This window comes from Electrophorus electricus, chromosome 18, assembly GCF_013358815.1.
Source record: "Electrophorus electricus isolate fEleEle1 chromosome 18, fEleEle1.pri, whole genome shotgun sequence".
Classification (NCBI taxonomy): Eukaryota; Metazoa; Chordata; class Actinopteri; order Gymnotiformes; family Gymnotidae; genus Electrophorus; species Electrophorus electricus.
The window spans coordinates 1,396,222-1,423,721 of NC_049552.1; the positions used below are offsets into that span (position 1 = coordinate 1,396,222).

Sequence of the window (27,500 nt, forward strand, 5' to 3'; positions counted from 1 at the left end):
GTTCTTAATGAGGAAAAGAAGGGTTCACTCGTAGCTTTACTGGCAGAGGGATACAGTGTGCATCAGGTTCCTTCCATCTTCAAAATTTCAAAAAATATGGCTCATAAGAAAAAGGTCAAGCAGCAAACACATAGGAGGTCGAAAACGACTCTCTACCGACCATGATGATCGCCACCTCATTCGAATGTCACTTAACAACCTTAAGATGATGTCAAGTGACCTACAAAAAGAATGACATGCAGCAGCTGGGGTGAATTGCACAGCGAGGAACAGGCTTCTGGAGGCAGGGCTGAAGTCGTGCAAAGCTAGAAAAAAGCCCTTCATCAATGAGAAGCAAAGAAGAGCCAGACTGAAATTTGCAAAAGACTATAAGGATTGGACCATAGAGGACTGGAGTAAGGTCATCTTCTCTGATGAGTGCAATTTTCAGCTTTGTCCAACTCCTGGTCATGTAATGGTTTAGACGGCGACCTGGAGAAGCCTACAAGCCAGAGTGTCTCGCACCCACTGTGAAATCTGGTGCAGGATCAATGATGATCTGGGAGTGTTTCAGCAAGGCTGGAATTGGGCAGAGTTGTCTTTGTGAAAGACACATGAATCAAGCCATTTACAAAACTAAGTGTGCTTGTCAGAGCAGAATAAAGCAAGTTTTCTTCCAATGTTCCCCAACTCTGATCATTGTTTTTTTCAACAGGACAATGCTCCATGTCGCACAGCCAGGTCAATCAAAGTGTAGATGAAGGACCACCAGATCAAGACACTATCATGGCCAGCCCAATCTCCAGACCTGAACCCCATTGAAAAACTCTGGAATGTGATCAAGAGTAAGATGGATGGTCACAAGCCATCAAACAAAGCAGAGCTCCTGGAATTTCTATGCCAGGAGCAGCATAAAGTTACCCAACAGCAATGTGAAAGACTGGTGGAAAGCATGCCAAGATGCATGAAAGTTGTGATTACAAATCAGGGTTATTCCAACAAATACTGATTTGTTGACTCATTCTAAATTGAAATATTAGTACTGTGTTGTTTATAAATGAATATGAGCTTGTTTTCTTTGCATTACTTGTGGTCAGAAATTTCTGTAACCGTTTTGTTATTTTGACCAATAGTCATTTTCATAAAAAACATACTCTAAAATACAATATTTTTATCTGGAATTTGGAAGAAATGTTGCAAGTATAGAATAACACAAAACTGCTCAGCCAGGCCAAACACAGACCCATCACTTGTAAAACTAGAGAAATTGATAACTTTGTAGTCCTCTCTTATTTTTTTTTACAGCTATATATGTATGTATGTATGTGTGTGTGTGTATATATATATATGTGTGTGTGTGTGTGTGTGTGTGTGTGTTTGTTTGTTTTTATATATTAAAAATAAACAGCTGTTGTCAGTCAATTTATATTTATAAACAAAAAATTCAAAGTCAGTCAATTTATTTGTAACGAGCTTCGTTATACAAATAGCATTACAGAGTAACAGAGGGTCACTCAAGGTCACCTGGAATGTGCTTACTCTAAACTGTTCTCCAAGTTTTACCTGTGAGTGAGTGAGTGTGTGAGTGAGTGTGCATGTGCGCCAGAACAGAGTGGGGAGCGGCAGATACCTTGTGTTCGTAGGGCGGTGGTGCAGGCCCTCTCCAGGGTGGAGGGTGTGCAGGCCTCACGTGGTTGGTGTAGGGCCCGTGGGGTGGTGGAGGGGTGCCAGGCGGCCACTGCTGCTGGGGCGGGGCGGGGTTGTACCCTCCAGAGTGGGGCCAGGCTTCAGGCTGGGGGCGGGAGTGCATCGTTGGCTGGGCGGGGTAGGGTGGGTTAGGGGCACACCCCTCTCCATAGTGCGGGTAAGAGGCAGTGGGATAACCAGGAGCCTGGAGGAAGAACGACAGAGACGGTGTTGGGATCAGGGTGTGTTCATACCTTCACACACCCAAGCAGATCAGGCCCATATGCTGCAGTCCTGGATGGTATTAACAAGGCACACAGCTGAGATCTGACAACCTCTCAGGAACATCTTACCACTTTAAATCACAACACCTCAGTTATATATACGGAGGATGTTGGGGAAGAACTGTGTCTGTCTGGGTTCAGTTGTGTTTGCTGGGGGTTAGGATAGTTCACCCTGCCCTGCCAGTGTTGTTTTTGTGCATTGTTTTGGCTTCATCAACCAACCAACAAAAACCAAAAAAAAAAAATGTAAAAGCACCAAGTAAACATTTCACCTCCTGTCTTACAGCCTAAACCTCCACCAGGCCATGTGGCACCTGCTAAAAGCACTTTCTGATATCACTTCTGGTCGGACACCTACCCCAGGGTAGTGAGGCTGAGCAGCAGTCGCGGGGCTCCGGTCGGGGCATCCCTGATACTGAGGTTGCCTTGGAGACAGCTGATCGCCACAGTAGAAAGGGCTGGAGGGGTGCAGCACGCTGGCCGTGTACTGCCCCGGACTGTACACCCCATTGGGATAGCCCGACATAGCCTGGAGACGGACACAGCGACGCGTGCTTTTTCATGCGTTTTACTTACTGAGACGGCACGTAAGGAGGCGCGTGGCGGCACGATACCTGGGGATTGTAGGGCGCGTGCCCGTTGACCTCCGTTGCAGGCGCGTACGCGTTACCGTAGGGTCCGGCCGTATGCGCGTGGGAGTACCAATAGCCCGGGTAGCCAGAGTAAGGAGTTGACTCCTACAAATAAGAGGGCACATTTGGAAATCCCACACCTGCTTCGGTACTTGAGGGGGGGAAAAACTTTAACAACACTGTTTTGATGCTTGAAGGAAACTCTAAAAAGTTATAAGGCGGCAGTTACTGCTAGCTATGCTAGTGCAGCACCAACGACACCGTCAAAGTCACCGCTAACACGGCTCTCCCCGCTAGCGGCCGCAGCTCCTAGCTCAGGACCTGTGAAGCCTAAGATCACACTATCAGCAGTCTACACATTCAGGCGTCAGGTCTGTTATGAATAAAAGGAGGGAGGTGTAACCGCTACGAGCAGAGCTCGAGGGAAACCGTCACAACGGCCAGCCCGTGCGCGCGAAGAGTTTGCATGTTCTATTATTCACCTCAGGTAGCTTAGCTTAATTTAGCTTAGCTTAGCCACCCAGCTATCGGCAGCATTACCGCGTCTAACTTTGATTGAAGATGCGGCTAGCCAGCTGGGCCTAGATAGCTTAGCAGCTGGCTTATTGGTGCGACGGTATCTACAGTTATCTAGGTTAAGAAATCCGGCTCGGCCGGATAGAAAGTAGCTACTAGCCCAGCTAACGCCGAATAATCGACTCCGTCCACACATCAGTTAGCCCGCTAGCTTAGCTATCTTAGCTAGCTACTCGGATTCCGCGGACTTACCATCGCGTTGTTCCAGGTATTGTTTTCCGCGCTGTAGCTGGACGCCCAGGGTGATTTATGGTCGGGCTGCATCTGCTGCTGCATAAGCCACGCAGCACCGCTCCTGTCGTCGCCCGCTGAACCGTATGCCATCCGGGGCTAACCGCCCTCACTCAGCCGCTCTGAGTGACACGCCAGCTCCGCTAACAAACTGCAACCTGGAGGGCGAAAGAGTTCCTTTACAACAATATTTTAACGACTCACATTTACATGAAATCGTTTTTGTTCTTCTGCGTACGTTAATAAAAGAGTTTCCCAATTTGACTTTAACACTCAGACATAAGTACTACTGTCAAACTGACCAGAGACGGAGAAACCAAGCAGCCAATCACAGACGAGCACAGGAGAAACCAGGCAGCCAATCACAGACGAGCACAAGGGAAACCAAGCAGCCAATCACAGACGAGCTCAGGAGAAACCAGGCAGCCAATCACAGACGAGCTCAGGAGAAACCAAACAGCCAGTCACAAATGAGTAGAGGATAAACTAAGCAGCTAATCACAAACGAACACAGGATAAACCAAACGGCCAATAACAGATGAGCACAGGGTAACGCTTGTCTGGCAGACCGCAACGTTCTTAACAGTTTAAATAGTGTTAGTAGGGGACTTTTATTTTGTAAAGCATGGTGCCGTTTCGAGGATTCCGGACAAGTCACAACGACCAACAGCGTGTGCGCATGCGCGAGCCAGTCGCCTGACTCGAGACTTTAAAGGGTCAATTCAACCGGAAGCACTTCTAACGACGCGACTTCCTGCGGAGTAAGAATACATATTTCAAATGGTTCATGGCTTGAAGCTTTACGCCAAAAATACACCCAAATGACATCAAAATGAATTACATGCCGGGGACCGCCAGCCTCATCGAGGACATTGACAGTAAGTTGGCCCCTCGAGTGAGTTTTATTTTGTGCGGAGTTGGCGTCCACACAGACAGAAGCAAAGACATGTCGGCGTTGTTTGGGAGCGATGCTGATCTAAACGCACATAAAAGTCCCGCTGTGGTGTCTTCCTTCTGCTGAAACACACACTCCTGTAACTACTGCACTAATGCAACACGCTGTTCAACGGTATATAGATACCACGGGTGTCCTGTTTGCAGCATGTTCCAAGTTGTTCCTGTTGTTTCAGGTTGCCCTAGAATAGCCACCTGAATTTACCAACAAAAAAAAAAGACAGAGAGAATGTAATGGAGATGATTAGTTGTTTCATCTTTCAGAAAAACACCTTGTTCTGCTCAGAGATGGGAGAACGTTAATTGGAATCCTAAGGAGCATAGATCAGTTTGGTACGTAAGCCTGGCACGGTTATATTTCATTATGTTTTTTATTTATGCTTTTCTGTTTAAAGGTGTTGTGACTGCACTCAGTACCTGAGAATAGAATTACAGCCTGTGTACTGGTTTGACAAATTAATCTGTTTTTGTTTTGCAGCCAATTTAGTTTTACATCAAACGGTGGAGCGTATCCATGTCGGCAAAAAATTCGGAGACATACCACGAGGGATATTCGTCGTTAGAGGAGAAAATGTTGTCCTGCTTGGAGAAGTAGTAAGTACAGCCATGTGGCTCGCACTCACGAAAGGTCAACGCAAAAATCAGACGTTTGTAGTCGGCTTGTGAATAAGATGACGCACGCTAAAGTGAAGCTCAGGTGTAGTTCAGTTTGACCTTGGCTCAGGCTGCAGTCCTTGTGAACCGTTGGTGTTTTCTAGGACCTCGATAAAGAGTGTGACCAGATCCTGCAGAGAGTTTCCATCGAGGAGATTCTGGAGGAGCAGCGCATGGAGCAGCAGGCCAAGCTGGAGTCAGAGAGGCTGAAGCTCCAGGCAGTGAAGGAACGTGGCTTGTCCATGCCTAAAGCTGACACGCTGGATGACTTCTGAAACATGGCTCACTTTGACATTTCCCCCCAACCCTTTTCAGTTTTAGCCCATGTTTATGTTTGAGGTGAAGTGATGGTATATTTAAATTTTACACAAATCTGACCTTTCTGATGTAGCATCGCAGAGAAGAGTGTGATCGTGGCTGGTTTGTTTGTTTTAGCGGTTTATGTAGATCACGCACGACATGATGACTGCCTGCCATCTTTTACTTTTGTTTATGGCTGACTCCATACAGGAAAGGATGATGGACCAAACAGAAACGCTCATCCTCCTGCCTTTCTGTGTTTGTGTTCTCCATATGTTATGGTGGCTTTTATGTTGGTATGCTGCATGAACAATTACATTATACAGCACTGAAAATATTTTTGTTCTATTAAACCTATTTTGTAATGATCAGATGTCTTGGCCTTTGAGTGAGTTGCTTAGTTGTCCTTAGGACACAGCCTTAGCTTTTTGTTAAACATTTTATTTTTATGACAGACCAATTAAATGTTCTTTCAGACGTAATAAGTTTGTGTATCTGTGACACTTTCCCGTGTGTGTGTGTGTGTGTGTGTGTGTGTGTTCTGTTATGCCTAGCTGCTTGTGCATAAATTACCAAGACTTTTAAAGAAACGTTGGCTAGTTTTTTGCGACTGTTGACTTGCCCAGAGACTATTTAGGGGAGGGCTCAGTGTAGGATGCCAGAGTGAAACCCACGCTTACACTTAACACTTCTGCTTTACAAACAGTAAGTAAAAATGATGACTCGCGTCATCACAATCATGCACATGTCAGAAACGGGTGGCTATTCTAAAGTTTTCTTTCAGCATACTTGTGCTGTGAGATGTTTGGATAAAGATATTTTACGCAAACATCTATTGCGTGCTGCTGTTTAAGGCCAGTTGATGAGCACTGCATGACTGAGAGGTTTCATAATTCCTTCCTGTACCATTGGGTGCCGCCAAATCTAAGTGTGAGATTTCCCCAAAACCTTTATCAAGCACTGACAAAACACAAAAACAAAACAAAAATAAGTTCCCCTCTTATGTGTCATATTTCAGCTATTACACCTTCAAAGCTTCATGAGCTGTCACTCAAAAACAAAACCTTTTTGGTAGCACGTTGCATTTCCTGCTTCGCCAGGGCTTAGAAGAATTTACTTATCTCCAGTAGCCCAAAGAACGCAAACTAATATTTCGCTGTCTTGAGTTGTTTACATTTGTACAGATTCTGCGTATACGTTGTCACCTCTACTCGCTGTCCACTTTATTAGCTGCACCGACGTTGTGAGTTTTGTAAGTAGACGAGCGCAGGCTGTCCTGTCTGTCGGCCAGCTCCACCCGTTCGGGCCGGGGCAGGTTCTGTCGGACCAGGGCCGCCAGACTTGAGGGTGATGGATAGGTTTCAGTACATGAACACTGACCGGGTTGTGGGTCTTGAGCTGCTCCATGTTTCACATGTTTTAAACAGTCCTGTGCTCAGAAATTCCCCACTGTTGACGTGACGTTTCTAGTAAAGTGTCTGATGAGTGTATTTCAACCTCGAGGTTAGTCTCGTGCTATACGCTAAGAGTGAATGGTTTGTATGAGCCACAAGTTTGTCAGCGAGCAAGCTCAGTTTTGCACAATATATTCTACAAAACACTGGTGAGCGCGTGATAAGGCTCGGTCTTCACCGGGTCTGCGTGCACCTTTGTGTGTGCGTGAGTGAGTGACGGGGGCCGCTGTCACGGACAGTAAGCACGTCACTGCACCAGTTTCAGTGCACGAGATAAAAAATAAAAAGGCTCGTTTCCTGAAAGGTGTTTCAGTAACGGATGTGTGCGTGAGGTGTTTTAAGTGAACCGGAATCTATTTAGTTAAAAGAGCACGCGCGTTTCTGGTCGCGCACCCTCAAAAGCACACCAAACGTTGTCTCGCGCTGAGTCGTGGGGGAGAACCGGCAGTTTTCTCACTATTGGGATATAGCACGCGCGTGCTTGCCGGTTATGACACCGTACACGAGCGCACGATTTTCGGACTGATGCGTGTAGGTGTCACGGTTGAAAACACGGAAACCGCGCGCTGTTTGGGTTTTGGTCCCGGGTAGGAACACAACTCCACGCGAACCGTTTCTTCCTCCCGAAGCACGCTCGCCCTGTGTAGCGCGTGGGTAAGGAGCGGCACCCTCTCCCGCTCCGACACCAGTCTGCTCCGCTGGGCTCGTGCTCCAGTGGCTCCCAGTCGACACGCAGAGGCGGTAAAACGGAGACTGCGTCGCCCTAGCGGACGAGCGCGAGAGAGGTACGAATGCACCGCTATCAAATATCCTTTGATAGTCGTGCACGTTCGCTCCTCGAGGCCCGTGCGTCAGAGCTCCAGAGCACGCCCCTTCCTACGCCCGGACAGCACGGACTGCCAAGAACATGGCAACCACGAAACACACCGAGATGCTCTTCATTTCCTTCTTCTGGGCGCCCGTTCAGGCCCGCGTGCCACATCTGGCGCTTTAGTTTTCCTTTCGCGTTTTAGCTCTGCGTGCGACACCGCGCTTCGGCGTACCGAAAGCCCTACCGGAGGCACGGGGCATGCCGCCGGGGACTCGGCCAAAAGCTACAACTGAAAGCAGAAACCCAACCCTAGTGTGACCGGGCGCGGAGAGAGCGAGCACGCTCTCAGTGACAGCCTGCAGCGCGGGGAGCTCGCGAGCGAACCTGGCCAGGGCTTCCTCATCTTCTTTCTGCTGTGCATCACCAGCGGATGTGCATCGCGGCCTGCTCTCCGGCGCGCGGATCCCCCACCACCACCGCCACCCCCCCTGCGCGCGATTCTATAGCATACTCGGTTTGAATGGGACTCGCTGCTGAATCGGGCGCACGGGAACGTTTTTTACGGTCGGCGATGTTACCCCTACGTGTGCCCGAGACGTGCGTGCACCCCAGCGGCTCCGGCTACGGCAGATGCGTGCGCGTGTCGCCCGTGTAACATGTTCGGGCTTTGATCGGTCATCTTGCAAACGGGGGAAAACAGCGGATCGGCGGGGAGGAGCGAGGAGCTGCGTGCCCTTCTTCGGCTTGTACGGCGCTCTCGCGGGGGATTTTGATGGAGCTGGAGAACATCGTTGCCAACACGGTGCTCCTGAAAGCGCGAGAGGGTAAGTTTCCACTATCATTGGGGGATATTCTTGTGAATTTGGGAACCGCGCGCGTACCGTCCGCATTGACATTTCACGGCACCGAGAAGCCAGAGCTCGGTGCCCGTGCGCCCGTGCTGATGATGTAATCTTCCTTGTCGGACCGTTGAACAGATGCCGTGTGCTGCTGGGGCTTTGTCGCTCGTTCACGATGGGGCTCGCGCGGTTCCTGAATGGTAATCGCTGCGGTCGGTTTCAGCAGGCCGGCGGACCCGTTATAACCTCCGCCAGTTCAGACGCGCTGGGCTTTGACCCCTAATCCCGGCAGACATCAGCCTCCCGCATCCGTTTAACGCGGTTCACACGGATAACGGAGGTGGCCCGTGCCGCACGCGTTTGGCACGGACGCGAACGCCCCGTGTTGAGACAGCTATGGCTTCGTCCTCGTGTGATGCGTTCATGACCGGGGGACGGTTTGTCGTGAGCTGCGTGTAAAGAAAAGGCCACGCTGTGACAGCCGCATACCCCGGCGCTTACCGGTCCTTCACGCGCTTCACACGTCGTTTTGGACATCGCGTGAACCCTGCACACACGAGACAGACAACGTTATGTAGCGTCGGTATCTACCGCTGCAGCCTCAGTGAACCGTTACTTCCTGTCCTGCTGCTGGGACCCACGGCCTTGTCACGCGACCGGTCCGGTTCTGTGTGTTAACGGGGAGACCGGACTCGCGGAGCATCGTTTTAACCGCGTGCGAAGTGTAAAAGGGGTGCACGGCCCCCGCTGTAACGGAGTGACGTCTCCCGTAAGGCCCTCGGTGTAGCGCGGCGTTGGAGCAGATTACCGGGAGGACGTACCGGGTCGGGAAATATCAAACGACTCGTTTCAGTAACACGCCGGTACGTTTATGTGATGTATGCGTTAACTTCACTGTGGACGGAATTGCACGTATCTTAAAATGAAATTTCGTTTCTAGTCTGATTAGTCGTTTGAGATGATTTAAATGCAAGAGAGATCGGTACTTGTACCCGTTACAGGGTTTTATTTCAGCTCAGTGTGAGTAAGAATTTGGTGCCTTATGTTGAGGGCAGATAATTTATAGTCGTGGGAAACAGATTCCCCAGAGAGGCAGGGATTCTTTTTTTTCCTGACTGGCCGGCCGAGGGCCTACGGACTGGAGCTTCTGTGCCTTCCTGGTTGGTCAAACTAGGCTGTGTAAACGGGATATGCGTGATGACGACGAAATGTTCTACTCGTGCTCGGAAACCGAAATGGCATGTGTAACACCAAGTTTAGCAAGCGGACCGCCCACTTCTGAGTTTTGTCTCAGGAGGACGTGTCTTCACAGTCATCAGCTTTAATTATGTCATTCATAATTGTGTCATTGTCAGATTGCAAAATATGGAGTCAATGGACCAATCAGGCACAGGTTCTGCTAACCCTGTGGTCTGCAGTGCGGTTCAGTACTCACACCCCCTGTGGGTCGCCAGTGCAATTCAGTACTCACACTCACTGTGGTCTCCATTGTGATTCAGTACTCACACCCCTGTGGGTCTCCAGTGCGATTCAGTACTCACACCCCTGTGGGTCGCCAGTGCAGTTCAGTACTCACACTCACTGTGGTCTCCATTGTGATTCAGTACTCACACTCCTGTGGGTCTCCAGTGCAATTCAGTACTCACACCCACTGTGGTCGCCAGTGCAATTCAGTACTCACACTCACTGTGGTCTCCATTGTGATTCAGTACTCACACCCACTGTGGTCTCCAGTGCAATTCAGTACTCACACTCCCTGTGGGTCTGAAGTGCGATTCAGTACTCACACCCACTGTGGTCTCCATTGTGATTCAGTACTCACACCCCTGTGGGTCTGAAGTGCGATTTAGTACTCACACCCCCTGTGGTCTCCATTGTGATTCAGTACTCACACTCACTGTGGTCTCCATTGTGATTCAGTACTCACACTCCCTGTGGGTCTGAAGTGCGATTCAGTACTCACACTCACTGTGGTCTCCATTGTGATTCAGTACTCACACTCACTGTCCATGTTCACCGATCATCTTTGTTGTTGATCAGGGTAAATGAAGACTTGTGGCAGGATAAAAAGATGGATGGCAGGAATCTGGACTCGGAATGGGATGGCATGGGATGGGAATGCCTTTGATTCCGCCTGCCCAGCTAAACATCCTGCCCACCTCCTTCTGATCAGCAGTCTGTTTCCTGTCTTTTATTTTTTACTCTTTTAAAACTTTCTTTCTATCAGCTTTTGCGTTCGTCATTGAGTTTGTGTGTGTGTGTGTGTGTGTGTGTGTGTGTGTGTGGTTAAAAGCAGCAGGCTGTTGTGTGTGGAGCTGCTGTGTGTGAGGTTTTGCCCGCCTTTGTGATGATCCTCGGTGCACGTGCAGAAGATCTGGGTGGGGGGGTGCTTACAATGCGAGTTTGTTTATTGGTTTGTGTACGCCTTTAGCCCAGCTGAGTGAGCGAGCATTTGTGTGTGTGTGTGTTATTAATCAATTCGCAGATGAGCGATGAATCTTTACAAGTTTACCCCTCCCTGGTTTGTTGATGGCCCTGGGTTTTGCTCTGTGGAGGTAACAGGCATGCCGTCTCTGGTCCAAATATCCAGCTCACAGCAGATAACAGGAAAGGGTGAGTTTACAAGCTGCGCGGTCTGTTTACACGGCCGAAGCCGTGCTTCCGAAATCACTAGAGAGCTGCGCCAGGACCCGTCCGGCCCAAAGCAAACACAAGGCTTGTCGGCGACGCCATTACTGCCTGTCCTGGGGTGTGTTTGGGCATGAAGACTCAACATCAGGATTTAGCAGCTGACTGTGCGCCTGCAATCCATAATTCATCCTAATCTTATGATGTATGAATTATTTATACAAGGATCTGCTAAGATATCTTTTGAATTGAGCGCAGTTCATTTCTTAAAGTGCTGAAATTCACTGAGTGTCCAGGACGGAGAAACGTCTCCGGATGAATAAATGTTTAATGGCGTCAGCGAAGCATTTAGCAAACTCTGAAACTGAGTAAAGGAAATCGGACAGAACTGAAGGGACCAGGAGACCCGCCGGGCCTGCGCTGACGCAGAGCACAGAACCCTCCCGGGTTTGGCCTGTGAGTGATACGGACATCAGCCCAGGGTGCAGGTGTGGTCCGGATGCGTGAGATCTGGGAGATTTGTTGTCTGGCTGTTTCAGCTCGTCATCAGTCATATTGGGTCACAAACCTGTGAAGAGTTCACACCCCTTAGCTCTCACACGTACATCTTACCTATCACTGATGTATAACTCTGTAGGTACACGTGATCAACATCTGTTCACATTCCATGCAGTTGTGCAGTCTGTCTGGTTCTGATGGATGGGTTCCTAGTGTGTATGCAGTGTGTTTGAGTCACACCCAGACACAAGACACAGGATCAGTTACTTACCCAAAGCACAGGCGAAAAACCCCATCACTCACATCACTTTGGAATATTTTTGCTATTTATTTCACGGAGGTGTTATTATATGTTCATTTTTTATTGGAAATGGAGCTGGAAACTATAAATGAACATCTCTGGGTCTTTAGGAGAGTGGTACTAGCAGCACGTGGTGGGGGAACCCTGGTGCGGGCTGTTTGGTGTCGGACTTCTGTTCTGCTGGCATCAGCCTGTTGCTATGAGCCTTTCTGTTCCCTTTTTAACTGGTCAAACCATGCCACATACCAGTGGCTCCAGGCCACGTGCGTCTCTCACTGCTCCGACACGTTTATGTCTGGTGAGGCCGTCCTTCACACGCTCATGCACCGGGACGTGTCGGGTGTGGGACATGTCTCAAGGTGGGAGATGGTGACATGTGCACAATGGTTTCAGCAGCGTTGGAGACTTTCAGATTTCCTGTTTATATTTGGAATTTTGGGATTATTTAGATCTCAACTCTTCGGTAGTGATATTGGGCGTGTGTGTGTGTGTGTGTGTGTTTCAGTATTACTCTCTAACGTCCCCGAGTGTATTTCTTCATCTCGTTTTTCTCCATGTGCTAAGGGAAATTTGGTGGAAGTACAAGAGCCTTCCTGCGTGCGCGCGTGCGTGTGTGTGCGTGTGTGTGCGTGTGCGTGCGTGTGTGCGTGCGTGCGTGCGTGCGTGCGTGTGTGCGTGTGTGTGTGTGTGTGTGTGTGCGTGTGCGTGTGTGTGTGCGGAGGGGGATGAATTCCTGAGCTAGCGTGTAATCCGACCCCAGCCCTCTCTGACGATTCAGGCAGCGTGGAGCACAAGCCGTAACCCATGACGACAGGCACTTTCTCTCTCTCTCTCCACCCCCTGAGCAGCAAGGAGAGAGAGAGAGAGAGAGAGAGAGAGAGAGAGAGAACGGAAAGGACGAGGAGGGGAGAGAAAGAGAATGGCAGGAGAGAGAGAGAGCGAAAGAGAGAGAGACACATCACCCGGACCCATGCAAATACAGCTGAAAGAGAGAGAGAGAGCGAGCGAAAGAGAGAAATGCTGCTGTGTGTTGAGCAGGTCACTGACCCCATGCTGGGAGAGAAGAGAGGACTCTGGGCAAGTTCTGCTATAGCCTGGTTCTGGCCTGGTTCTGGCCTGGTTCTGGCCTGGTTCTGGCAATACTGCCAAAGTTGCATCACTGTGCAGCAGTCGTATTTTCCAGCTCCGCGAGCTTCTTGTGTGCCAGACTGGAACACACACTCCCTTCTGGTTCTGGCCCAAGTGAAGGGCGTTTTGGCTCGGTAACAAATGGAGCTCGCTCTGATGTTCTGGGGTCCGGTTCAGCCCGATCGTCCGGACAAGGCTGCTCCGATGGGAATGCTGCAGCTGTGAGCTCCGTTCTGGTGTTCTAGGCTTGTCATCACTGACCCGGTTCTCACTGATGCAGTGAGTTGCTCAATCCAGACCCAAGGGGCAGGTGTGCAGAAGATATACCACCGAAGAAGGTGGGCGGAGTCAGAGATGTGACGCGCAGGCTGTAGTCACGGTGCTCAGAGAAACGTGTGCTGTGTGCACCCTTCTCCAGATGTTTTGACCCTTGGGAGACTCTCCTGTGTCACACCGCTAAACATTCTCACTGGAGCATCCGCAAACATCTCCCTGGTGCTCCTGTGTTGCTCCTGTCTTTCCCCAGCACTGCACAGTTAATGCCCCCCCCCCCCCCACTCTAATACCCCCATTCCAAACTCACAGGAGCTGAGCTGAGTCACAGCTGTGTTGGAGGCGTATAAATCAGTAACGTTTGTGAGGAGCTGTGGAGGTCAAAGCTCTGGTGTTGAGGCGCTCCTCCAGAGAAGAGCGTGTCCTGTCCTGCTGTCCGGTCTGTGTGACTGGTCCCCACAAGTCTGACATGGCTGTCCATTTTGTGCTGTTTGTGCTCAGCTTGTCTCGGTGTGTGACGTGTTAAATGCATGCGCTGTTGCACATGCTGAAGGCGGAGATCCAGACGTGTGGAGATGGAGGGGGGATTCAGACCCTCGTGTAAGTGCCGTCATCACTGTTACGGTGGTAACAGTCGGATGGTCCCGGCACACACCGTGGCGGAGCACCGTGGTTGCACGAGGGGGGAGGATTCTGGCTTTTACTGGGACATCATGATTTGACAAATCTGGGTGGAATGAGAGCAAGAATTCGACTCCGTTCCGTTTCCTAGCCGAAGGTCCGGGACCACAGATTAGCGAAGTCAGCCGTGTTCGCCGTGATTCTCTTCAGTTTTAGGAAGTTCACTTTAGATGTCCACATGGTCTCAGAGGCTCTCACCTGTGATTTAGAAACCAATCAACGTTCAGACATTATTAACATGTTACACTTTCTTGTTTACACCCCAGGTACATTAATGAAATAATGTTAAAAATGTAAAGGACTTTTATCTGTAGTAGAGCCTGGAGATCCCAGAGTGACGGCTCAGAGAACGGGTGTGGGATCTCCAGGTGTGGGATCTCCATGTCCTGCTCTGCACGTGCAGGCCCTGGGCTGAGGTGCTTGGTCAGTGGAAGCAAGCAGGTCGAGGACAGGGGTAAGAAGTCGTGATGTCTGCGTTTGTTCAGCAGAATTGTGGGAAATGGTTTTGTACTAAAGAAGATGAGTGGAGCAAAGTTTGTGTCTGGCTGCTCCAGACGTGCGGACAGGGCTCGTTAGGAATGAACACGCTTTTATTCCGAGTCTGCTTGATAAAAGCCATCACTATCACCTGGACGAGACAAGAGTCCAGATCCTCCCAGATAATCTCAGATCCTCCCAGATAATCTCAGATAATCTCAGATCCTCCCAGGTAATCTCAGATCCTCCCCGATAATCTCAGATAATCTCAGATCCTCCCAGATAATATCAAATATCTCAGATCTTCTCAGATAATATCAGATCATCTCAGCTCCTCTCAGATAATATCAACTAATCTCAGCTCCTCCAAGCTCCAATTCATAAAATTCCTAACATCTAAGACAAGAGGTAAGAGTCCTAAATGCATGGTGTTTCCACGTTCTCACCAGGCCTGGGAACGGAGCCATTCTGTTGCATCTTTTGTCTTCTCCAGACGCTGCGAGAATTCTACATGTGATTTGGTTTTCATGTACTTATCAAACTGAGGAACAGAGCAACTGTGGTTGTGAACACACACACACACACACACACACACACACGCACGCGCACAGTGAAAGCTGTTTCATTAGAGCACGCAGCAGGTTCCAACAGGTCATGAATGCTGGCAGTCATAGCACGCATTCTGCAACTGAACGCACCGATTACATCATGAGCGTGACACCTGGAGACTCGGTGGCCTCGCTCGATGTAGAAGTGGACGCAGTGTGACACAATGGTGAACCCAGCATGACCTTTACCGTGACCTTCAAAAGCCTGGGGCGGGAATTCTTATGAGCACACGGCTAGAAGAGGTAGCAGGCAGGAGACAAGCTTAGATCAGGGCCAGTAGCGCTACACTGTTCTGATGACAAACAACATGGCCAAGAGAAAACGCTGCTTTTACACAGTGGTGGGTAGTTCACGTTTACAAAGTAAAAGTCCTCCCCAGGGTTTTGGTACAGCCGTCTTGTACACAGAGGTGGATAGTTCACGTTTACAAAGTAAAAGTCCTCCCCAGGGTTTTGGTACAGCCGTCTTGTACACAGAGGTGGATAGTTCACGTTTACAAAGTAAAAGTCCTCCCCAGGGTTTTGGTACAGCCGTCTTGTACACAGAGGTGGATAGTTCACGTTTACAAACTGAAAGTCCTCCCCAGGATGTTGGTCCAGCTGCCTGAGCTCAAGGCAAAATGAATCGGTGATCTGTAGAACGATCTGATGGGTAGTTCACATTCACACAGGATGTTTTCTTCTTTAATTATTGTATGGTTACCTTTACATATCGCGACCTTTCAGGTTTCCTGATTTTATTGAAGTATGTGTAATACCCCGAGTCCTGCTTGTGTGTGAGTGAGTACTGGATTGCATTTGAGATGCTGTCATAGATTCTGGTATATATTTTTTACACACACACACACACACACACACACACACACACACACGTTATATGTGTGTGTACTAATCTCAAAACCACTGGTTAGCTGTGTATAGGCATATAGGGTCCCATGGTGTATAGGGTTCAAGAAACCAGGGTTATTATCACTTAATTTCTTGGATTTCTTGCTTTCTGTGTGTTTTGTTTTTGTTGTTTTGTTGGGCTGTCCATGATCGAGTCATTTGTTGACTCAGTAATGACACACGGGAGTGATGTCATCCGCACGAGTCTTGACGTCTTTGTTTATTTGTCTTAATGCCTGTCTGTCTGTCCTTCTGTCTCACACTTGGAGGGTTGTAGCGTGATGTAAGGCAGTAAACCTTTTAAAGGCCTTCTGAGAGGAGGTAATGATCAGCTCTGTGTGTGTGTGTGTGTGTGTGTGTGTGTGTGTGTGTGTGTGTGTGTGTGTGGGAGACAGAGCTGCTGGCGTGGGTGAACCTGGGCCTGTTCACTCTGTTGTGTGTAACTGGGCGAGACTGAGGAGACACTGTTCTCCAGTACACAACACATGTGCCACTCTGTGGACCTCGTCACCCAGGACACAATGATCTGTCTTGATGAGGGACAGCGTGAGTTAGCCCTGTGACATCTTTATTGAGTGAGGATGCGTAGGCCAGTATGGAGAAAGCCCAGCGGGATAGAGGATGTTCGTGGAGCACAACCACACACTGTGTGAGCTCTGGGCCGAGCCACGGCGTTTTACGCTCCGCTCAGCTCACAAAGGGATGGCTCGTCTCAGGCTCATCTGAGGAAGGGATGGCTCATCTCAGGCTTGTCTCAGGCTCATCTGAGGAAGGGATGGCTTATAGCAGGCTCATATTAGGCTCATCTCAGAAAGGGATGGCTCATATTAGGCTCATATCAAGGTCATATTAGGCTCATCTCAAAAAGGGATGGCTCATATTAGGCTCATCTCAGGCTGATCTCAGGAAGTGCCTGTGTTGGTTTGCAGGTATTTGTTTACATCCCAGTGTGCATCTGGAACGCAGTGCTGGAATGTAAGAGTAGCGGGGGGGGGGAGAGATGGATGTGGAGGAGAGAAGGATGAGAGGAGAGAGTGATGATGGAGAATAGGTGGACACATACAGGAGGTGTCGAGGTGTACGGTTGGAGAAGAAATTGAGATTTTGCAGAGGAAACCCTGTTTCCACGACAACCGTGCTCTGTGTGCATGTGTGTGTGTATGTTTGTGTGTGTGTGTGTGTGTGTGCTCATGTTTGTCTGGTGTTTTGGTCTGAGTATCAGCACCCGCGAACAGTCCTGGTCCCGTAGCGTTGGTGCCGGTCCCGTAGAGAACACTGCTTTCTCTCTCTCTCACTGGTGGATGTGAGGTGTAGTGACCATGTCGCTATGCCAGGAGGGAGACCCATCAGGATAACAATTCATGTGTGTGTGTGTGTGTGTGTGTGTGTGTGTGTGTGTGTGTGTGTGTGTGTGTGTGTGTGTGTGTGTGTGTGTGTGTGTGCGCGCATGTGTGTGTGCACGTGTGTGTGTGTGTGTTTGTTTTCTCATGGGTTTTGTTAGTTGAGAGGTGAGCTGGAAGTCTGACCGTACAGGAAGTTGAATGACTGTAGTGGACGAGCCCTACACACTCCACCCTGAGAAAAACTGTGTGTGTGGTAATGTGGAAAATCTGACATGGACTGTATAATGTACTGTATGTCCATATATCCTCACACACACTCTCACACACACACACACACACAACCTTGTTAGTCTCACTGTTGTAAGTGATGCTGTTTCATCATCACTGCGGAATTACTTTGAGGTCACACAGTAGCCTGAATGTGTTTGCAGTGGTTGCAACCACATCCAGCACCGTGTGTGTGTGTGTGTGTGTGTGTGTGTGTGTGTGTGTGTGTGTGTGTGTGTGTGTGTGTGTGTGTGTGTGTGTGTGTGTGTGTGTCTGAGGTTAAACTGTCTCTGAGGTCCTAGTCACTGCGTACATCAGGGAGCATTTGGGACACGTTAAAGTTACGCGTTAAAGTTCCCATCTGCTCTTGAAGACACAGAAGGGTGTGCAGGCCAGAGGGGAGGAGCCTGGCTAACGTTAGGGGTTGGGAGCTCCGCCTCCTCAGAGGAAAAACCAAATCTAGGTGTCTGAAACATGCGCTCAGCTGAGCTGCGATCACAAGCAGGAATTATCAGATATGTGTGTGTGTGTGTGTGTGTGTGTACAGATGCTGTTTCCTAGATAGTCAGCATTCCTTTTATTGTTGAATCTTTTAGGTGTGATAGAGCTGTTTTATAGCCGCTCCCCCTGTGCTCACGTCTCACATCTGATGGCTCAGAGGAAGTGTTAAAATAAAGACCCGCAACCACGTCAGAGTGGCCCGCCAAAACAAAAGTCCCTCCTGTCCTGTCCCAGTTGGTCTCTGCACCTTCACAGCAGACGGTTTCCTTCTCACTGCTGGCAGTGTTCGTGCAGTCACGCCTCGGCAAGGTTCTCAAACACACACGCACGTGCGCTGCAGACACCGCTATGTTTGGAGCCGGTTTGTTTTCACTGAGCCCAGGTGGGTGGGTCATCTCTGGGCCTCCAGGCGTGTAAACTAAACACGCGTGACCTCTCTGCTCCGGTCCTAACCCAGGTCGCTGTGGATCTCTGTGGAGGTCAGTGCTACGTATGCAGCTTCTGTGTGTGGAGATCTGCCCTCAAACCACAGTGACCTCTGTGTCTGGAGAGCTGTAAGACAGTAAACGCAGGCTGTGGATATATGAGACGTTTATAGCCAAACTAGCTTCAATCTGTCTGTCTCTCTGTCTTCACGCCTGTCTGTCACGACCAAGCCACACCCTGTCAGTCGTCCTGCTGGTGGGAGGGGCCATGCATGGCTGTGTGACCAGTATTTCCTGAGCATCAGTGTTTAGTTTCGCTGCACGCTGTTGAGTTTACAACACACACACACACACACACACACACACACACACACACACACACACACACACACTCCACCCCTGGGGAAGTTGCAAATGGATTCCCAGAACTAAACAAATAGCCATTATTTAAAGTGTGGACTGCTTCCTTAGAATACACTACTTCACCAGGACAGAAATAAACCATTCATACTGTGTGCATTTGCGTACATGTGCGTGCATGTGTTTTTTATTGCATTATTGCATTTCATATTCCTATTATTAAAGGGTTGATAAAGGTCAGTTGTGTGTCATTCTCACCTGATAAAAGGAATCTGTGATTTAAATAGAAAAGTGACAATTTAAGATGAACACACACACACACACACACACACACACACACACACACACACACACAGACACACACACACAGACACACACACAGACACACACACACACACAGACACACAGACACACACACAGACACACACACACACACACACACACACAGACACACACACACAGACACACACACACAGACACACACACACACACACACACACACACACACGCACACACACACACGCACACACACACACGCACACACGCACACACACACACACACACACACACACATACACACACACACACACACACACACACACACACACACACACACACACGGGTTCTGGTGAGAGGAGAGGTGTCATTCAGGGATGTGAACGATAATGACACATTAGGGTATGTTGGGTTGAATCTGATTCAGTGGTGTGTGTCTGTGTGTGCGTGTCTGTGTGTGCGTGTGTGCGTGTGTGTGTGCGTGTGTGTGTGTGCGTGTGTGCGTGTGTGTGTGTGCGTGTGTGCGTGTGTGTGTGTGTGTGTGTGTGTGTGTGTGTATGTGTGTGTATGTGTGTGCGTGTGTGTGTCTGTATGCCGTTTGTCTATAATACAGGATGTGGTTTTCTGGCTCTTGTAGCTTACAAGCGTGAGCGTGTGGGAGAGGATGATGGGTTACACGTGTGTGTGTGCATGTGTGTGCGCGCGTGTACATGCATGGGTGGGTTTGTGTGTGCGTGCACGCACATGGGTGCCTTTGTGTGTGTGGGTGTGTCCGTGTGTGTTTGTGTGTGTGTGTGCGCCTGTATGTGTGTGTGCGCGTGTGTATGTATGGGTTTGTGTGTGTGTTTGTGTGTTTGTGTGTTTGTGTGTGTGTGTGTGTGTGTGTGTATATGCATGTCAGAGTGACCTTCGGCCAGGTTTCCTGCCCGACAGCGAGTCCGAGCCGTGTGTGTGTGTGTGTGTGTGTGTGTGTGTGTGTGTGTGAGACGATCCCCGCGTATCCAGTCCTGGTGTGTGCACACGTGTGTGTGTGTGAGACAAGCTGGTATGGGTCTGCTCTAATATGCTACCATACATGGAGATGACGGCTGTTGCAATCTGACTGTCAACATGTCATTCACGTTCACACGCCACATCACTCAGAAGTGTTCACACACAGCATAGACACACACACTTCACATCACATTATGTTGTTCTCAGCAAATGAAACTAGGTTGCGGTGTGTGTCTGTGTGTGTGTGTGTGTGTGTGTGTGTCTGTGTGTGTGTGTGTTGTTTTATGAGGTTCTGCGTTGCGGTCGTAAAGTGTGTGACGAGAGCGCCGCTTCCTTCCTACTGGTCTGCGCCATGCAGGGGTGGGGCTCACACACACACACACACACACACACACACACACACACAGTCTTATCAGCTGCCTGCAGCAGGCACCTGTGTTGAAGCAGTGTGACGCGTGGCTGAGCTCGTCAGCTCCGCTGCGGTGACGGTGCTGACAAACAGCTCCGTCACCTGCCATGACTTCAGCGCAGGGTGGAGCCGCTCACGGACCAGGACACTGGACACAGATGTGAAAAACACTCGCGAGTGTTTTGCCAGTGTTTTGCGAAACACTCGCTGTGCTTATAAATCATTCACTCGGTCGTGATTTGAAGGTGAAACTAATTTAGGGTCGTGACCTCTGACACACTGGTGTTTCGTTCAGTGTCCATCTAACCTCCAGGTGCCTGAGGCTACCAAGGGCAGTAAGGGAGGGCAGGGGTAGCTGGACCCACTTCAATCCCAACTGGGGCTTTTCCATGGGGGCTTAAGATCCTGTAATTCGTAGTCCCTCACCAGCCAGTGTAAACACACACTGCCTCACACACTCCCTCACACACTGCCTCACACACTCCCTCACACACCCTTCACACACTCCCTCACACACCCTTCACACACTCACACACTCCCTCACACACTGCCTCACACACTCCCTCACACACCCTTCACACACACCCTTCACACACTCCCTCACACACTCCCTCACACAACCTTCACACACTCACACACTCCTTCACACACTTCTTCATATAACCTTCACACACTCCCTCACACACTGCCTCACACACTGCTTCATACAACCTTCACACACTCCCTCACACGACCTTCACACACTCCCTCACACACTCCCTCACACACTCCCTCACACAACCTTCACACACTCCTTCACTCAACCTTCACACACTCACTCACACACTCCCTCACACAACCTTCACACACTCCTTCACTCAACCTTCACACACTCCCTCACACAACCTTCACACACTCCTTCACTCAACCTTCACACACTCACTCACACACTCCCTCACACAACCTTCACACACTCCTTCACTCAACCTTCACACACTCACTCACACACTCCCTCACACAACCTTCACACACTCCCTCACACAACCTTCACACACTCCCTCACACAACCTTCACACACTCCCTCACACGACCTTCACACACTCCCTCACACACTCCCTCACACAACCTTCACACACTCCCTCACACAACCTTCACACACTCCCTCACACGACCTTCACACACTCCCTCACACACGACCTTCACACACTCCCTCACACACTCCCTCACACAACCTTCACACACTCCCTCACACAACCTTCACACACTCCTTCACTCAACCTTCACACACTCCCTCACACAACCTTCACACACTCCTTCACTCAACCTTCACACACTCCCTCACACAACCTTCACACACTCCTTCACTCAACCTTCACACACTCACTCACACACTCCCTCACACAACCTTCACACACTCCTTCACTCAACCTTCACACACTCCCTCACACAACCTTCACACACTCCTTCACTCAACCTTCACACACTCACTCACACACTCCCTCACACAACCTTCACACACTCCTTCACTCAACCTTCACACACTCACTCACACACTCCCTCACACAACCTTCACACACTCCTTCACTCAACCTTCACACACTCACTCACACACTCCCTCACACAACCTTCACACACTCACACACTCCTTCACACACTGCTTCATACAACCTTCACACACTCCCTCACACGACCTTCACACACTCCCTCACACACTGCTTCATACAACTTTCACACACTTCTTCATATAACCTTCACACACTCCCTCACACACTGCTTCATACAACCTTCACACACTCCCTCACACACCCTTCACACACGCTGACGTTCTCTTACTCATAATGGTTTATAACACTGTGACATGTGTCTGTCTGGACAACTACTCCAGAGCACAGTTCTCTCTCTCTCACTCACTCACACACACACAGGTCCCTCAGCCCAGCCGAGAGGGGCAACAGCAGAAATGGTTTGTACTACCCTTTAAAGTACCACAGTATGTGCTCATATTAATCCGGGTTAATGTAACATATGGGGTACTGCCGTTTAATTTGAGTGGAAGCATTATGTTGTTCTCAGCAAATGAAACTAGGTTGCGGTGTGTGCCACAGTATGTGCTCATATTAATCCGGGTTAATGTAACATATGGGGTACTGCCGTTTAATTTGAGTGGAAGCACTGTATTCTGGAAGGCTTCCCACACACACACACACACACACACACACACACACACACACCAGAGCAGTGTTTCTCAGTTCAGTCCACTAGCTTGTCTGCGCTTCCTGTAGCGTACCTGGACCAGTCTGCTGGTCTAGGCCAGATGGGGGTTTGGGTTGAGACGTGAAGCAAGGGTGCACCCTGGGAATGCCCTCACCCATAATTACCATCTCTTACTCGTCAATGGACAAGGAATGCCAAGGAATGCTAAGCAATGCCAAGGAATGCTTTTTGATGGCTGCACACAAGACATGAGAGGACATGTTTACAGTTGAACAGTTTGCTGGAGTGCTTTCTGACTGAGAGTTACGGGTGACTGAGAGTTACGGGTGACTGAGAGTTACGGGTGACGGGGTTACAGGTAACAGAGTTGTGAGTGACAGGGTTACAGGTGATTGAGAGTTACAGGGCACGGGGTTACGGGTGACGGGGTTATGGGTGATTGAGAGTTACGGGTGACACAGTGACTGGGTTACGTGCGATTGGCTTGATATTAGCCGTCACTGTAGTTCTTTTGCTTTCAACTGTTCCTGAGTGTTTGAATGCTACACTCTGACCCATGACCTGAGGTTCCACCCTGAGGGCGCGTGGGGGTCGCCCTGTCCCTGAGCTACCCTGGCGTGAGAACGCAGTCAGCAGGGCTGTTCGGTTAAAACCATCCGGATGTGCAGATTGGTTTGGGTTGGGGTTTTTTTAACACGAATGATGTCATGGACGTCATAAAAGGCAGGCGTAAAACCGAGGGTGTAGTCACGGTGAACCTTCTGGAACAAATTAGACACTGAGGCTAATATAAACGCTATGTCTTAGTCAGACTCAGAAGTGTGTGTGAGTGAGTGACAGAGGACACACCTTGTGAAGTTTATTGATTATAATGAAAACAAGGACTCCCAAGAACCAGCCGGTTCAGGTCCGAACGTTCCACACACTCTTCTCTCCAGCCTCCTGCTTTACCCGAGGTTTTGGATCCGCCGGGTTCTGGACCCGCTCTGGTCGGGTTTCTTCCCAGACTAAACATCCACGCCGTCATGGACATCTCCGTGATGCGTGCTGATCTAATGCGGAAACGAGACCATGTTGAGGAGACAGACCACACACACACACACACACACACACACACACGGCCCATTATGGAGGATTAGATGCTGGGGCGGAGCAGGCAGAGCTGAAGGGGAAGCTATGTGACCAGACGCTGGTCTGGCAGAGAAGAAGCTAAATGCCATAAATGTAAATGTAAGAAGAAGGGCATAGATATTACACACACACACACACACACACACACAGCTCACTGTAGTTATAGGAGGGTAGTGGGTAGGAGGATGGATTCTCTGGCTGCTAGTTGTCGGGGTCGGGGTCAGGGGTCAGTGCTGCAGGTCGTACTGCCCCAGCGTGGGGCAGGTGTCCTGAGGAACTGTGTCAGCACGGTCTGACGGACCCCCCCCACACACACACAGCGCCCACCAGCCAGCTGCTTCCCCAGAGCTGAACTGAGCACTTCCAATGACGTCCAGGCACAAATATAGAAGCTACTGCATTTAACTAAAGAAAAATGGGAAAGAGGAAACGGTAACACACACACACACACACACGAGGCCTGGCGGTGTGTGCTCCTACCACGGTTGGAATTCTTGGACGTGATCCTGACAGTTACTGATAAGAGTGAAATGTGCTGACAACCACTCCAACATGCCAAAGACAGGCTGGTTTACTTAATATATCAGATTTGTCCTCTTCTCTCTGCTCTGTGTGTGTGTGCGTGCATGCGTGTGCACAAGCGTGCACTTAATGTTGACTTTTCTGGAGGAGTTTACTAAGGTTTGTCACCTGTCCTGTCTTCACCTTCACCTGTCCTTTGTCTCGTTAAGATGGGACAAACCAACACTTCCTGTTCCTGTCTGTCTGCGTCTCTGTCTGTCTGTCTGCGTCTCCGTGTCTGTCTGTCTACATCTCCATGTCTCTCTGTGCACGGAGGTTCTCTGCTCCCTCAGCTGGGCTGCGGATCGGGACTGTGAATCGTCTCATAACTTCAGTTTGTTTATGTCAAATACCACAAGATTACAGAGTGTTTTAGTTTTGACTATTAACTTACAAGAAAATTACTTTCTATTTATTCCCCTACAGTTAGAGTGTGATGTCTGGGACCGTGTTCAGGGTGTTTAGACAGTGTACAGTTAGAGTGTGACGTCTGGGAGTGTGTTCAGGGTGTTTAGACAGTGTACAGTTAGAGTATGACGTCTAGGAGCGTGTTCAGGGTGTTTAGACAGTGTACAGTTAGAGTATGACGTCTAGGAGCGTGTTCAGGGTGTTTAGACAGTGTACAGTTAGAGTGTGATGTCTGGGAGTGTGTTCAGGGTGTTTAGACAGTGTACAGTTAGAGTGTGACGTCTAGGAGCGTGTTCAGGGTGTTTAGACAGTGTACAGTTAGAGTGTGACGTCTAGGAGCGTGTTCAGGGTGTTTAGACAGTGTACAGTTAGAGTATGACGTCTGGGAGCGTGTTCAGGGTGTTTAGACAGTGTACAGTTAGAGTGTGACGTCTGGGAGCGTGTTCAGGGTGTTTAGACAGTGTACAGTTAGAGTGTGACGTCTGGGAGCGTGTTCAGGGTGTTTAGACAGTGTACAGTTAGAGTGTGACGTCTAGGAGCGTGTTCAGGGTGTTTAGACAGTGTACAGTTAGAGTGTGACGTCTAGGAGCGTGTTCAGGGTGTTTAGACAGTGTACAGTTAGAGTGTGACGTCTAGGAGCGTGTTCAGGGTGTTTAGACAGTGTACAGTTAGAGTGTGACGTCTAGGAGCGTGTTCAGGGTGTTTAGACAGTGTACAGTTAGAGTGTGACGTCTAGGAGCGTGTTCAGGGTGTTTAGACAGTGTACAGTTAGAGTGTGACGTCTGGGAGCGTGTTCAGGGTGTTTAGACAGTGTACAGTTAGAGTATGACGTCTGGGAGCGTGTTCAGGGTGTTTAGACAGTGTACAGTTAGAGTATGACGTCTAGGAGCGTGTTCAGGGTGTTTAGACAGTGTACAGTTAGAGTGTGACGTCTAGGAGCGTGTTCAGGGTGTTTAGACAGTGTACAGTTAGAGTGTGACGTCTATGAGCGTGTTCAGGGTGTTTAGACAATGTACAGTTAGAGTGTGACGTCTAGGAGCGTGTTCAGGGTGTTTAGACAGTGCACAGTTGGACTGTGACGTCTGAGAGCGTGTTCAGGGTGTGTTTAGACAGTGTACATTTAGACTGACGTCTCGAACTGTGTGTGCGGTGTGTGAAGTGTGACATCATTAAAAACTGTAGTCAGTAAAATTTACTCTGTATTTGGTCTTGAAGGCGAGGCAGACAGCTGTGGTTTCCATCGCGTTTACTGTTGCTGGACTATTATAAGGTATTGGTGAATTATTTCAACATTTACACTGACACACACAGATAAATATGTTAGTGTGTGTGTATTTATATGTGTGTGTGTGTGTGTGTGTGTGTGTGTGTGTGTATGTATGTATGTATGTATGTATGTATGTATGTATGTATGTATGTATGTATGTATGTATGTATGTATGTATGTATGTATGTATGTGTGTGTGTGTATGTGTGTGTGTATGTGTATGTGTGTGTGTATGTGTATGTGTGTGTGTATGTGTGTGTGGGTTCTGTCTCATGTCCTGTCTCTCATCTGCCCCTCCAGTGACCTGTTCACCTCAGTGGCTGTCAATCAAACTGCATTTAGGCCCCGCCTTCAACAGTTTATCACGTTTACACGTTTACATGTTTGCACATTTATTGAGGGGAAAAAACATGCAAATAAACAAGTTTCATGGCTTCAGTGTGACATTTCTGTTCACTTCCTGTTAACATGCGGCAGCAGGTCACATGGTGAAGAACAAGGCAGCTTCATAAACAAAATGTGATATTAGTTATTGTGAAGCTGCTAAATGTGTGTGTGTGTGATCTATAGTTCTGTGTCCTCTGTCAGATGTTTCTCCAGGTTCCTCACAGTTGAGAGCTTTGGTAGCTCCAGACACACTGGACATCCTCCACACACCCCCGATAAAACACAAGACGGTCCTAAAAACACAATAATGTTTAGAGTTTAAATTGTTTACCGCTTTTGCTTACTAACTTTGTTTACTAATTTTCTTTGCTGTTTGCTCTGAAACTGATGGTACTGAGTAGGTTTGCAGGCATTATGGGTAATGATAGGAAGTGAACTTTCTTGACCTTTGATTGGTGTCTGACATTCATGAGGTAACATGATTCTGAAACCTGGAGAGTGTGCGCATGTGTGCACACACACACATGCGCACACACCCACACGCACTTACTTTGGGGTGTGCGAGAAATAGCTTTCGGGTCATAGCCATCACTGTTTTGGTTCTGGTTTTAGCCTCTGGGCGAACAGCCCGGTGTGTGCAGCTCAACACTGAGTGTAAAACCAAAACCAGAGTCCATGGTGACGTTTTCTCACACTCGCACTCCAAAGTCCTGACGAGTCCTGAAGGGTCTTGCCACGCGTTGGTAAACCACTGTTACATGTTTGTTTTAAGCAGAATTGTTTATGATTCATGGAGATACACACACACACACACACACACACACACACACACAGGACACTTGTCCAGACTGTCCTGGACAGCATGTTTATAAAACACAGAAGAAAGGTTGCCGTGTGTTAGACGGCTAGTTAGACAGTTAGTGTGTTCATTTGCATATCTCAGCCTTCAAAGACAAGTCTTATGACAAAAATGGACAAGTGTTTTTGTTTTTTTTATAAAAATGCTTCCCACACTGCTGATTAGTTGTTGGGGAGAAGCCTGATTACTCAGTCACCCTGCCAGGAATTAAGAGTCCTGTACAGATAAAGAGCACACA

General features: G+C 49.1%; 3 protein-coding genes across 7 annotated transcripts in view; 2 read left to right on the forward strand and 1 right to left on the reverse strand.

The window, feature by feature from the left end:
• Positions 1-3,693, reverse strand: part of bag4 (BCL2 associated athanogene 4) — an 11,825-nt gene extending 8,132 nt beyond the window's left edge. Inside the window, exons 1-5 of one of the 2 annotated variants that reach the window (XM_035536190.1) lie at positions 3,627-3,690; positions 3,350-3,546; positions 2,564-2,686; positions 2,308-2,478; positions 1,610-1,870 (exon numbers count right to left, since the gene is read on the reverse strand). In XM_035536190.1, the coding sequence (XP_035392083.1) occupies positions 1,610-1,870; positions 2,308-2,478; positions 2,564-2,686; positions 3,350-3,481 (687 nt within the window). In that variant the 5' untranslated portion in view covers positions 3,482-3,546; positions 3,627-3,690. Of the gene's footprint in view, positions 1-1,609; positions 1,871-2,307; positions 2,479-2,563; positions 2,687-3,349 lie in introns of both variants that reach the window. The other variant, XM_035536189.1, reaches the window with a different exon arrangement.
• A 419-nt stretch (positions 3,694-4,112) lies between these two features.
• Positions 4,113-5,778, forward strand: lsm1 (LSM1, U6 small nuclear RNA associated). Its single transcript, XM_027031862.2, has 4 exons — positions 4,113-4,266; positions 4,607-4,675; positions 4,821-4,936; positions 5,101-5,778. The coding sequence occupies exons 1-4, from the start codon at positions 4,221-4,223 to the stop codon at positions 5,269-5,271; spliced, it is 402 nt and encodes a 133-aa protein (XP_026887663.1). The 5' UTR covers positions 4,113-4,220; the 3' UTR covers positions 5,272-5,778.
• A 1,385-nt stretch (positions 5,779-7,163) lies between these two features.
• The window catches only part of grk5l (G protein-coupled receptor kinase 5 like), a 38,133-nt gene continuing 17,796 nt past the window's right edge, over positions 7,164-27,500 (forward strand). For all 4 annotated transcript variants that reach the window (XM_035536178.1, XM_035536179.1, XM_035536180.1 and 1 more), the window contains exon 1: positions 7,164-8,385. In XM_035536178.1, the coding sequence (XP_035392071.1) occupies positions 8,334-8,385 (52 nt within the window). In that variant the 5' untranslated portion in view covers positions 7,164-8,333. The remainder of the gene's footprint in view (positions 8,386-27,500) is intronic.